General features: G+C 47.1%; 1 protein-coding gene across 2 annotated transcripts in view; it reads right to left on the minus strand.

Moving 5' to 3' along the window:
• Window positions 1–306: 306 nt before the first annotated feature.
• The window catches only part of KIAA1614, a gene marked incomplete at its 5' end in the record, with an annotated part of 28,013 nt that continues 14,268 nt past the window's right edge, over window positions 307–14,051 (minus strand). For both annotated transcript variants that reach the window (XM_081865111.1, XM_081865110.1), the window contains 4 exons: window positions 307–2,347; window positions 6,619–6,803; window positions 7,618–7,745; window positions 10,157–10,418. In XM_081865111.1, coding sequence (XP_081721237.1) covers window positions 2,154–2,347; window positions 6,619–6,803; window positions 7,618–7,745; window positions 10,157–10,418 — 769 coding nt within the window. In that variant the 3' untranslated portion in view covers window positions 307–2,153. The remainder of the gene's footprint in view (window positions 2,348–6,618; window positions 6,804–7,617; window positions 7,746–10,156; window positions 10,419–14,051) is intronic.

Consider the following 14,051-nt stretch of genomic DNA (forward strand, 5'->3'; position numbering starts at 1 on the left):
ACCCTGGATTAAAAGTTGCTCTGCAGGCTTCCTTGTACTCAGCTGTTCTTCCCACTGAGCTGAGCTGAACTACTTCAGAAACCTTTAGTGGCTTTAGAAATGTGCAATTGGAGCTCCCATAGTGGGTGCCATTTCTTTCTGGAGCGCTGCTTGTTTCTTAAAAAACACACACACACAAAGGTCAAGAAATGCAAAGCAGCATTATGGCTAGCCTACCCCACAGATGGGGTGCAAGGATAAAAAAAGGATTGTGCCGATTTGCAAAAACGCTCTTCCATCAGCGACTGAAGACCAAGAGCACCAAGGTCTCTCGAAAAATAATTTAATCAGAGAAATACAGTAAAACAAGGTAGAGAGGCTTTCCAGCACTGTCGAGAGCAGCCCATGGGAGCGCTCACAACAATCGTAAGAGAATCCTCTCCTGTCACAATCAGCTCTTGGCTGCAAGGCTCAGGGGTGAAGCTGGTATTCGGGGCTAGTCGGAAAGCAAAATGGTTTCAACACACACAACAAGAGGGCACATTTTCTTCACCCTGACAGCAAATTCAGACCTTTGCCTCCTTAGGGTGCACCCAGCTCTGGGCTGTGCCATTTCAGACATGAACGTGGGGGTCGTCACATAACTTAACAAAAATTTCCCTTCATGTAGAAAGCTAGCATGCTAGGTTTTTTTTTTAGCACACTAGTTTTCTAACATGGCAGGGATTTCCTCTGTACGGAGGAGCATTAAATCAAGTGAGCCACTAGCCTCAAACTGAAATGGTACAGCTCAGACACAAGTTTAGCATGCCATGAGAGCTAGGACATTGTCGTAGGCTGAAAATGAAGGGGGTAGGAACATGAGGGCCAGGTTAGCTTTTTTAGAGTTGGAGAGGGCTGCCTAGCGACTACTGAGGAAGAATTTCCCCAAGTACAGAACAATACAGGCCACTGGAATCTGCAGGGGCCTCAAATCCTTGATTCTGACCTGCCTGTAAGAAGAAAACCAAGGCCACCCACCCTTTTTGCTTGCCAGACTGCAAATGTGTGGCTGCTGCTCACGATAGCAGGACTCGGCTCTCGCTGCTGCCACAGTTTGGGGACAAGTACACCACCAACATGAAGCGATTTTAAACCTGCTGTGAACCTCTAAAGAACCCAGATGTTTTACAAGGTGCTGAGGGCTCTCTGGTAAAGATGTCAAGCCCCTTTAAAGAACAAGTTCTATGATCCTTTCTGTAAAGAAACTTAGAAATTACAGTTTGAAAGGGCAGGTGGGTGGGTGAAGATTCTTCAACAGGGACCCTGAGCTCCCCAACAGGACAACTGATGCACAGATCTCAATGCGATTTACATTTTTGGTGTAAGATGCTTGTTAACAGCACAGAAGGAGATGTGGAGTCTGCGCAGGAAAGCTACAACCTCCTATAAGGGCTACATGCTATTTCACAGAGGGATGCCGTTTCCATTGCTGTCCAAAACAGATTCACTGGATTCTCAACTCCTGTAAACTTCCTGAGGTGAATATTTGTTGGCAGTGTGGCTGGCTGTGTGCACACTATACATTTAAAGCACATGACTTTCCCCAAAGAATACCTGTAGCTTGTTAAGTGTTGGGAATTGTAGCTCTGTGAAGGGTAAATTACAGTTCCTAGGATTTTTGTCAGCGCTTTTCTTCAAAGCGCTGAACAAATGCACAATATGACGAGGTGGAGCAAAACTCATAAACAAGGTCAAATTGTGCCTTAAACATCTCCTAGGGTCTTTTAAGCTCAGTGGATCAATTTGAGACAACCCAGCACCCTTCAAACTTTATAGAGGAAACATGGGTGCATTTGGAAAGGAGAAGGCAATGCCTGTCACTTCATCCCGAATATGCAGGAAAGCAGCTCAGGGCCCCAATACTCCCTGCTAATTCTTGTTCCTTGGTTGCAGAAGGGCGGCTGGGGGAGGGAAGAGAGAGACCCATATCTTTGCATAAATTAAACATTCAGCGCGCGCACTGGCTTGCATTGCAGCATCATCCCGAGGGCTGGTGGTGTCACAGCCCACATTCAAGTCAGAAAGGCATTAGTACGGAGGTTTCGAGCTGGGCTCTGCTCCAAGTCTCAGGCAGGCCCAGTAGGCACGAGAGGCTCCTTTGCACTGTGCAGGGAAAGCATTGCGCTTCTTTGCTACCGCCGGACGGGCCTCTGCCTCAGCACTCTAACCGAGAGGGTGTCTGCCCACAAGAGAAGTTCATTGATCTGGGCCAGGCCCAGCCCAGCAACCTTGGCACCGTTCACCTCCAAGATTTCGTCCCCAACTCCAAGGAGTCCAGCATACAGTTTAGCTGTGCTGGCATCTGCCATCTCCTGGACGTAGATGCCTGCCAAGAAAACAAAATGAAAATAGCTTTAAAAAGCAACCAGCGCTATTCATGCAGGCAGCTCTAGTCTCCTGGTTTCAGTTCCAAAGCAACGAAATCACTCCCTCTCCATCCTTTTCTTGGTCTCAATGGATCCTGGTTTGAGCATATAAAATGGTTCCCCCCTTAGCCAGAGATTTTGGGGATGGGAGAGTCTTGGTGTCACATTCCTAAGCAAGATGTTACTACTCAGTGAAGAGGCGCAGTGGCCAGCTGCTTCTGTTCAAGTGCCATCTCTCAACCCAAGACCCCCAGCAAATAGGATCCTGCGTCTTACCTCCTGTGCCATTGGTGGTCTGTTCCCAAGGCAAGACTGGCAGACTGAGCTCTGGGTTTCAAGAGTACCATCTAGACTGCAGCACCAACCTACCCAACTCGAATGAGCAATCGTGCCTCACCAGGTCCTATAAGACCCTTTGAGCTTGCTCCTGAGCTTGGGGATTTTGCTCCCTCTCTCAGATTTTGACTCCTGCCTGGCTTTGACTACACACCTGTTTGGGGCTCACGTGGGCTGATAGCAAGTTCTGCTCTTTCTCTTCTGACTGCCTGCAGCCTGGCGAGACATGTGCACACCTGCTCATCGATGCACATGCAAGATGAATGATTCTCTGCACACAATGTTTTAGTAAATCCTCATTGTGGCAGCCGATCTGGAGGTTCCTTAAACTCCAGTGTCCATCTGGTTGCACATCATGGCGCATGATAGATGCCAGTGGACCAAGGTGCTGAAACCCCAATTCCAAGTTTCCACTGAAGCACCGTGCACCAACTGGACTGTGTACAGGCATCAGGGGGTTGTAGCTCCTCGACTGAGCTCTCTCCTTGCAACTCTGATCAAGAATGTGTCTACATGCCCTTCAGTAATGCCTCTGCTATGTCTGCTCATGTATGTCTCTTCTCGCTCCACACAGACAGCTCAGGATGGATTGGGAATGAGAAACCGTGGAACCTGAGCAGTAATTCTTAAACGAAGAAAGTTGCTGGTGGCGAGACTCCTGCCTTGACATGTCCTCTGCCTCCCCCTCCTGCTTTTGGAAAGGACTGCTGATGCATTAAGGCTGTCTTTTTATGTAGTGCAAGAAGATCTCAAATCCCATCTATGCTAAAACTCACATGCATTAAGCATCCCTGAAGCTATCTGAGACCCAGGAAGAGGAGTGGGAGAGGATTTTATGATGCTTTTCCCTCCCACTGAAGGCTAGGTTGCCAGGGTAACGTGGGACATCCGAGACCTAAAGCGGTCAAAAGGCCTAGGCACTTCTGGTCACCTCCAAGGTGACAGCAGGGGAAGTGGACAGCAGGAAAACACCATATGTGTTTTCTATCTCATGACCTGTAACCTTTCCTGACGTACGTGAAGATGTTTTATGACCCTTTGTTTGCTGCCTTTGAACTACTATATAAGCTTTAGTTCTGAAGTGCCTTGGGGCAGACCTTCTAAACTGGCATGGTGTGTTGAGCTCTGCCCTATTGCAATAGCTATAATAAACACTGGGTCCCTAAATCCGAATGCTGGACTTGAAAACAGTTTCTTTGGTTGTGTCATTTCTTTAAAAGGTGGCCCCTCACCTGGGTAATGAACAAGGCAATGTAGAAGTGAATTTTTCTGACACTGATAAGAATGCTGAACTGTGAGGGTCAGACTAAACTGAGGCTCATATTGATGCGTGTTTAATCTGACAGCTTGAATGGTGCTGAGTTTCTTCTTTCTGCGGTTCTTTCTTCACAAAGAATCTGTTCTCAGCCCAAATTCTCAAGTGTCTGGAAACATAGGCTTTATTTTCACTATCTTTCAAGCTATCGTGCTTTCTCATTGCCTTTGCCATTGCACTCCAAAACACTTGAGAAGTATACCTGGGCACTGAGGTTTTGTGTCAGCATGTAGCATCAGCCTCCAATCTGTGCTGCGGCACAGAGGCTTGTGAAACGCTCTCTCAACCAGGGAACAGCTTCACAAGCAATGCTCCTGAAAAGAGGGCCATCAGAAACCAGGCAAGCTCAGCAACTGCTCCAGCCCCATGACTAAGAGACCAAAATGATTTCTGGTTGTTATGGGGCTTGCTGAGGTGTGTCTACAATGCACTTGTACAAATTCAACGTTAAAGAAAATAAGAGGCCAGTTATGGGAGAAACACAAATAGTAGCAGGAAATCTTAGGTGGAAGGACTGTACTTCAGCAGTAGGTTATCTGCTTCGCATACATAAGCTCCCTGGACCAACCCCCAGTATCTCCAGGTATTTCTGTGGAATAAAGCCCTGAGTAGCCATACTTCAAAGACTGCAGCTAGGCCATGGGCCATAGCAGGAGTGCCTGGATTATGCCCCTATCAGCTAGTAGGCTTTGTGGTTGTCCCACAAAATCCTGGAAGTTGTCCTGAATGCATCAGAAGGAACCTCTCCCTGCCTGTTGAAAAAGCACAGTAAAAGCAATGGAAGAAACTCAGAATTACCCCTTTTTGGACTTCTGCACCCTCGCGGCATGCTGGCTGCACTTCACTCTGGTTTTGTACCTCGTTAGGAGGAAAATATGAGGAATCTCCAACCATGTTTTCCTCCTAGTAAATGCTAACGTTGGCCTTTTGCAGGGGAGAGTCCTCTGCCTGCTGGTTCTGCTCTTACAAACACTCCCTTCCCTTCTGGAATTGCAGGTACCTTTTCCATCTCTTAGATTATGTTGAACTTAAGTGCATTCTACGTTCATCCCCCCCCAACAAGTCCATATCCAGAAACCGAGAGTGTGAACAGGCACGCCATGTTTGGTGGTGATGATGGGGGAATAGGGGAGGCCAGCATTTCTCCCTCTATCTCCAAATTTCTCTGAGAAAATTCAGGGAGGGGGCTGGACACTGCAGCCCCCTCCCCACAAGGCCGCCTCACTAAAATGCATGCAATGCGCTGAATAAAGATGGGCAGGTGACACAGTCTGGATTCGATCATCAATCAGGTCCTCTCCAGCTTTGGTTTATGCTTAATATATATTTCATAGCTGGGCAGAGGAAGCAAATTCCAAAGGCGCGCACAAGAGGAAAAGTTTTGGATAGGAGGAACAGGTAAGGGCTGGGGAGAATCTTCTCCAAATATATTGTAGAAAGGTTTTACCTCTTTAATGACACAAAAGCTTCCGGGAAGTGGGAGCCAGGAACTGACACTGATCAGGTTCAGCTGTACCCCAAATAATATCTGAAACCTCTTAGGGTGGGGACGGTATCTGAGAAGTCCAGGGCAGTGCAATGAAAACACTTAATTCCTGGAGCCAGAGTGCTTAAGGCCAGGAAAAACATTTGTCATCTTAGTCCACAAATATTGCAACATTCTCAGGAGCCTGCCTGGGAAAAGAACGTGGAAACATCTGTGTTCAATTATTCCCGCCATCTGACCCACTTTGTGACAGGCTTAGCCTAAAAAAAAAAAGCCTGAGTCGGACTCTCACATAACAAAGGCGTGTTCCACAATCTGCTTTTCTGCTCGTGCTGCACTCTTGCGCATTAAAGTAAAGGTACCTCTGCCCTTATGGGCCAGTCGTGTCCGATTCTAGGGTTGTGCGCCCATCTCACTTAAGAGGCCGAGGGCCAGCGCTGTCCGGAGACACTTCCGGGTCACATGGCCAGCGTGATGAAGCTGCTCTGGCGAGCCAGCACCAGCGCAGCACACGGAAACGCTGTTTACCTTCCCGCTATAAAGCGGTCCCTATTTATCTACTTGCACTTAGGGGTGCTTTTGAACTGCTAGGTGGGCAGGAGCTGGGACCGAAAGACGGGAGCTCACCCCGCCACGGGCATTCGAACCGCTGACCATACGATCGGCAAGTCCTAGGCACTGAGGTTTTACTCACAGCGCCACCCACGTCCCATTAGGGCACCCCAAAACAGTGCATGCACTGAGAGTTATGGGAGACCAGGGATGAAGCCTTTATGCTTGGGGAGTATTTCAACTGTCTTTGCTTCCCAGCAGAAACAGGTGCACACCTAGGAGAAGCTGAGAGACAAAGGGCTGACGGACATGCCTTTCCCTAACTTATAAGTCTGCTGTTGACAACAAAGAGCTAATTCCTCACTCTGGACATTCTGTGCCTGACATCAGAGTTCAAGGACACACTCCAGCCAGACACAAACACCTGGGGGGGGGGGGAAGGAGGGCCAGGGCAGGGTGGGGCCTGGGAAAAGCTCAGATGCCAGTAACAGAAGCACAGAGGGCATGAGGTTCTGCCCCTCTGCCCTACACTGAACATATACCTGTGTCAGGACGGCCATTTCCTGACGAGACACGAAATCCGAAGTTGCCCTCAGGGCGGTGCTGCAATTCCAGCTGGCTTGTTCCGTCTGGGAAAACTTCCACCACTCGCCCGACGGTTCTCGCCAAGTTGGGGGAGCCAATGTCCTCCACGCTGAGGGAACGGCGATGTGGGGCACCTGCGTTCCTGGGAAGAGGAAGGAATACTGGTGCAAGCAGGAAATGCATATTTAAATGGCCCAACTCGGACACAACTCTAAACGCGGGCTTAGCATTGTGTGCGCACAGATTCCCTCTCTTCCTCCAGTGTGGCTATTGCTTCTGTTAAATTATATGTAGTTTTAACCTACATAGGCAAACCACGGTTAGTCCTAATTATGTGACAGGTAAATGAAGCAACTTCATTCGGCAGCGTACGAAGCTGGCCTGTTTCTGTAAACCATAGTTAAAATTGGCTACCGTTTTAAGGTTTGACAATGGAAACGAAACTTCTGATCGCTTCCTAGGAGTAACACGGGAGAAGGAAGGAAGGAAGGAGAGGGTGGCGACAAACAAACCCAATGCTCAAGCACGTAACATCCAGCCAGTTATACTGAAACCAAGCCAATGTGAATTTTGTTAAAAATAAAAATTAGCAGCAGAGTAATGTGGATGAAAAAGAACATGTGCCAAAGTGACATGGAGCAGAAATAGGTTGGTTCACCCACAGGGCAGGTACATTTTAAGATGTCCAATTTCCTTCAGAACATACATAATCAATGATCAGGGGCAGGATTGGGTCTGTTCTTCCGTGTTTATTGCCAAAAAGGCCACCAGCTGGCTCCCATTCTGAATGATACAATTGCATATGTAATGTGTCGCTTACAGCCAAGTGTGAGTGAGTTGTAAGGTCAAACACGCCATCCCAGATGCCGCAATAACCAGGCATAGCATAATCTGCTGCTTTCACAGTGTTTCAGAAGAAATGACAAAAATGGGAGATTTAGGATTTTCAGCGTTACCTGTTTAGAGCAGCTTCCTCCTCCTTTGGTTCCCCCAGTGCATAGAGACTGGACCGGTCAGCCTTGCCCAGTAAGGAATGCAGATTTTGAACAGAAGAGGCTTTTCTTGGTTGGCGGAATGGCGACACCTAGCGGGAGAATGAAAGAGCTGAGCCAGAGCAAGGGTTGAGAAAACTAACCCCGGGATTCTGCTTTTAAAAAAAGCAGACACCGGGCAAAGAAAGCCTAACAATTGTCATTTCCAATCCCAAATATGTTGGATCTGACTGAATGTTTGGACAGTATGAAAGGCAGTGGCTATAACTCCTTTTTAATCTGCACAGTAGTCCGGGAGGCATGGAGCAGTTTGTACTGGAATTTACAAAGAAGCTGCAGCCTAAGGGCATACTGTGGCCACCAAATTGGCTGCTTCTATGGTAGTGCATGTATAGCAGTGCAACTTGGGACTCTGGCCAGAACTATTGGGCTTCACCATTATACTGGGGAACGGAGAGAATAACTACAAACACTGGTCTTTAGCTGGTGGGTTGCAACCCCACTCCTGGGCCACAGCCTGGCTTAAGGGTGGCCTTGCCAACAGCTCAATGACCGCACAAATATATGTTTAAAAAACCTTAAACACATGTTTAGGCTAAAATATGCTTCCCGGGCCTGAAAAGGTTAAAGGCTGTTGTTGTGGGCATCAGTCCGCCTTGAGAGACAATGGAGTGTGCCTCTGGGGGTGAAGTCAAACTACTGCATTAGCAGGACTGAAGGGACCTCCGCAGGCTGCAAGCCTGGGCAGTGTTTGTGGAGGTCCTGGGCTGACCAGACAACAAGTCTCCCCTCTCAGCCTTCCTGCTGTGGTCCAAAGGAAAGCAGAGCAAGACGTTTGGCAGCAGGAGGAAGCATACGAGGAGCTGTCCAACTGCCTTAGAGACTCTAGAATTTCTGCAAGATGGGGGAGGAGGGAACCAGTGGAGAGGGGCAAACTGTCTTTTGAGGAGAGGTTCCCCGCCATGACACCCCTGAACACAATTTGATAGCCGCTGCCCTACATAAAGTAGGCTGAGTTTTTCCTGCCTCTGGAAGTCCCAGATCTATTTTTTTTTTTTAATAAATGTTTATTAAGTTTTTCTTTCACAAATAATTTTGACAACCATGATTACAAATTTACAATTTTTGGACTTCCACCAGCACCTCCCTCAATCATCCATTTTTCATATCTTCACGCATTTTCTGTGTAGTATTGCCGATTTGATATTAACCTTCCATCTCTGTTTCTTTCTTACAATATACCTTGTATTGTCACAAAGCCTCTTTAAAACCCACTAGCGCTCTCTGTTCATCACATATAGTTTTCAGATATTCCGTAAACTTTCCCCAGTCCTCAATGAATTTGTGATCTTTCTGATATCTAATTTTTCCAGTCATTTTATCCAATTCTGCATAGTCCATGAGTTTCATCCTCCACTCGTTCAAGGTCGGTAATTCCTCTTGTTTCCATTTTTGGGCCATTAATATTCTTGCCGCTGTTACTGCATATTGAAAAAGTTTATAATCACATCTTTTTATCTCTCTTCCTGTTATTCCTAACAAAAAGGCTTCTGGTTTTTTAACAAACGTGTATTTAAACATCTTTTTCAATTCATTATATATCATTTCCCAGAAACCCTTTACCTTCTTACATTCCCACCACATATGGAAAAATGAACCTTCTTTTTCTTTACATTTCCAACACTTATTACATGTTTTATACATTTTTGCTAACTTTACGGTTTCCCAGATCTAAGCCGCCTAGTGCAAGGGTGGAGAAACCTCTGACCTGAAGGCCAAATTTGGCCAGCAAGGCTTTCCTCCACTTCTCCACGTCTGAGGTTGTACAGGTAGAGGCCTGCCGATGCACAACGGGGAGCCTTTAAGGCAGTGTTTTTCAACCTTTTTTGGGCAAAGGCACACGTGTTTCATGAAAAAAATCACGAGGCACACCACCATTAGAAAATGTTTTAAAAATTGTGCCTATATTGACTATATATAAAGTAATTCTCTTGAACAGGAATCAAACACAAAGAAAGTATTTTATAATTACTTTATTATGAAATAGTAAGTAAACAGAAATATGAAAAATTATAAAATACTTTATTTTTAAATCTTTCGAATTTTTCAATTTTCCCCACGGCACACCAGGCAACATCTCGTGGCACACTAGTGTGCCGCGGAACAGTGGTTGAAAAACACTGCTTTAAGGGCGCTCCTGACTGCATACTGGTAAGGGAAAGCAGACTTTGGCAGGAGAACCAAAGCCTGCTGCATCAGCCTGCTACATCTTCCCACAGGGAAGAACTCAGCTGCGCAGCCAATGTCTGTACAAAGTGAACTTCAGCTCTCCAGGCCCTCAGCTGATAGGTGGGAGAGCTGAAGCCATTTGGATTGGTGGTTCGCCCCGCCAACCTTTCAAAGCTTCCCTGCAGGAATGGGACCGGCCAAAGATCTGACACACACACACCCCAGCCAAAAAGGTCTCCGGCCTCTGATCATGAGATGCACCCTCTGGACTCACCAGCTGCAAGGACTGCAGAGAAGGCGCTTTCTTCATTTTGGGTGTGCTGGTGGCGCCTGGGCCTGGCTCCTCAGTGGCCGCTGCAGCTCCCGGCTCCGGGGCACAAATCTGCTCCATGCTGTAGCAGCGGAACCTGCCCAGCCTCTGCTTGGTGCTCTGACTCAGAGCGGAGAAGAACTTCTTCAGTCCTGATGCAGAAGAGGAGCCACCTTTCTTGGCAAACAGTTTCTTCTTTGGCTCCAGGTAGATCTCCAGGGGTTTGCTGGAAGGCAAAAGAAGTCCGCCAGGCCAGTTTAAGAGTCAGGGATAACTCCCAGCTCCATTTGCCAGAGATCACAATAACCAAACAACAGTAATAAAACACGAGGGAAGGTTTTAAAAGGCATTCAAAGGTTTCAACACAAACAAAAACAGCAAAGGCCACCAAAAGGCCTAGAGTGCAGTTCCCTCCAGCAGTTCCATTCTAAAACTGAAGGGCTTTCAGGGCTTTTGTTGCAGAGGTGCCAAGGAACCTCTGTGATGCCACTCTGTGACCACAGACTTTCCCCCTTAGATGCTCAGCTTCATGAAATTAGTATTTCCCTGCATGCAATTTGAGGCTGCAGGCAGGGGTCTTCATGCCTGAATCAAGGACCATCACGGAAGGAGGGCAAAGGATGCAGTCAATCTCCCATCCCATCTCTTATTTCTCATGCAATGATGACAGCACCTGTATCTGTGGCCAACCAATCTGCACACTGACTGGGACAAAGGGTATTAGGTGTGAAGCCAAAGGAATAAATCCTTTTGGGTAAAAAGTGTGGGAGACTGACCTTATGAAAGAAGAGAATTGGAACACGTGCTCTTAAAGATAGGCTGTGCACGCCCTAAGCACATTTAAAGCACACTCACTCTCCCCCAAAAATCCAGAGAACTGTAGTTTGCTTAAGGGTGCTGGGAATGATAGCTGGGGGAGTAAACTACAGTTTCCAGGATTCCTTGGGGGAGAGGGACACACATGTTTTAAATGTGTGCTCAGTTCACAGCCACGTGCTCTTCCAACCGCCCCAATTTATTTTTGAACATGTCCAAATATAGGTCTTTGAACACTGGCTGCCCTTGTCTTCTCCCCAGTCTTCCTCACTAACATTAAATTGGAGCTCTCCAATTTTAAAAGCATAAAACAACAACAACAAACCCCCTAAGTTCACCAGGCAGAAAGTTAAGCCAAATTATCATGCCCATACAGCAGTTTTTCTTTCAACACTCAAATTGCCAATATGCACACAAAGCCTGAAGTGGCTGAAGACTGGCGGAATGGAGTCTCATACTTTTAAAATAGTAATAGTAATAATGAATGGGCACATTGGCTCTCAGGAGTTTACCAGACTCGTTTTTCTCAATCTGCGCAACGAAGACCCACAGGAAATCACAGCTTCTCCAAATGCAAGGGGCCTTCGTAACAAACTCTTAACAGCAGGCAAAAGCCCAAAATCCTCAATTCACCAGGCAATATTGTCTTCCTCTGAGAGAGGGGCCCTTTCCGATACAGCCACCTGACAGATGCTGCCTCACCTGTCCCAATGAGATCTTTCTTCCACGGCTAACAGCGGGGGGGGGGGGGCAGGGGGGAGGGGGGGGAAGGGTTTTTTTTAAAAAAAAAAACTTTCAAACTTGCAGTGATCCAAATTTTGCTTGCTTCCCAGCAGCCTCTGTTTTCTTTTAAGTAAATGCATATTAATTGCTTACGCAAAACGTTGCACCTGGCTAGCTCCTCATTCTGCGCATTATTCTGGCCAAATGGTTAGGGCCGCATGATGCACTTAATGAGTTAACAAGTTTAAAATGAAAACTTTAGAAACTTGGAGCGGCATTCCCTTCGAACTGTATGTGTGTCTCGTCTCGTCCACACCCGCCACGCACATTCCATTTCTAAGCACGAGGAAGTGTGCCTTGTGAAACGTGGGTATGGGTGCCTTTATGAAAGCAACATGAGAAGCGAGAATAAAAGCATTTTGAACTTGGTGGATCCCCTCCTGTAGAACCAGAGGCATACCTAGGCTCCCTTGCACCCGAGGCAAGGAACTGTATCAGAGCCTCCAAAGCCCGGAGGGATTACGGACCAGAAACTCAAGTGTTTTGCTTTCCATTGCCTTTTGTGCTCTGCCAGCGACTTCCTCTGTGTTGGGGTCTGCTCTGCTCTGCCTGCCCCAACTCCTCCTCCTCTGTCGTCCCTCTGCCTGCCTTCCTGCCTCTGCTAGCTTCCCTCCTATCCACTTGGAGCCAGAGTGGAGAGATGTGATTTTTGTGCTCCCCTGGGCCTGCGCCCCTGGCGGGGGCCAACTTACAGAGACCCCCTAACTCCGCTCATGTGTAGATTCACTTCTGAGGAAACTCCCCAGCGCCTAGAAGCAAGCAAGCTGGTTTGAAGGCAAATGTTTCTGTGTTTGAATGCTAACCAGAAAATCTCATTTGTCCGGATAACCGTATCAAGCCTTCCCTTGTGACTCCTCATAAGGGAGCTGGTCCTGGAGGGAGAACTGTGAGGGGAGAGACTTCATCAGGCAAGACCACCTTCCACCTGCCTTGCCCCACCCTCTAGTCTCTGCTTCTCAATTTGTATTATTTTATGTACTGTGGCTTGCCATTGTTTTATTGGTTATAGTTTAGAAATTATTTATTGTAACTGTTGAGTGGGTTTCTGTTTAACTTTTATATGTTGTTGTTATTATTTAATACTATTCTAATGATTGTTGAATGTAACTTTTTTGATGGAGGTTGCCTATTTTAAAGTCATGTTTTATTATCACATTTTTGTATTGCAACAGATTGTTATAAGATGTACATTTTTGTTTCTTCAGCTTGTAAACCGCCTTGAGTATTGTAAGATAGAAAGACGGTATGCAAATTAAAAATGATGATGATGAAAGGATTTTTTTATTTATTGTGGCCACAGAACTCTATTATCTCTGTAGCCGAATCAGTATGGAAGAAACTTTACATGGTTAGGTAAGCAAGGACGAGAGAACCCCAAGAAGCTTGTGGTCATTTTGACAGTAGAGACGGAAGAGAGAAAAGGAGAAAGGAAACAAGAGGCAAGAGTAGCACGGCATAAATTGCAACAACGCATATTTAAGCTCCGTGAAAAAGTTTACATGGCTATGCAGCCACAGGTAAGGCAATGGCAAAGGACCCCTGAGCGGTTAAGTCCAGTCAAAGGCAACTATGGGGTTGTGGCGCTCATCTCGCTTTGAGGCCAAGGTAGCTGGTGTTTGTCCACAGACAGCTTTTTGGGTCATGTGGCCAGCAGGTCTAAACCGCTTCTGCTGCAATGGAACAACGTGATGGAAACCAGAGTGCACGGAAACGCCGTTCACCTTCCCACCGCAGTGGTACCTATTTATCTACTTGCACTGGCGTGCTTTCGAACTGCTAGTTGGCAGGAGCTGGGACAGAGCAAGAGGAGCTCACTCCGTCACAGGGATTTGAACATCCAACCTTCTGGTTGCCAAACCCAAGAGCCACAGAAACTGGGGAGGGGGGGGAGCGGAAGGGATGCATCCTATTACAGACCCTGAGGGAGGTCCACAAGATCCGGGACAGAGAGACACCATAACCTACCAATCCATGATCTATGTGCTCCTCCTACTTCTCCCCATTCCTGCTTCAGAATTCCTCTACCTCTCCTGTACCCCATTGACTTGGTCTGCAGCTGAAAAATGAGCTGCTTTATCCTGCCAATGATTCTGTTTTCTTATCAGGGTGCGCCCAAACCCGGGGCTTTCAAGAATGCATACAGAATTTTGAGATCTGGCTGCTATAGCCTACAGACTAGCAAAAATAAGTGATCATTAGGACAGGGGCAGTGTGTGCATGTTTGTGTGGGCGTGGGCATGTGTAGGGATGCCCACCCATC

This window comes from Podarcis erhardii, assembly GCF_964252035.2.
Source record: "Podarcis erhardii genome assembly, chromosome: 6".
Classification (NCBI taxonomy): Eukaryota; Metazoa; Chordata; class Lepidosauria; order Squamata; family Lacertidae; genus Podarcis; species Podarcis erhardii.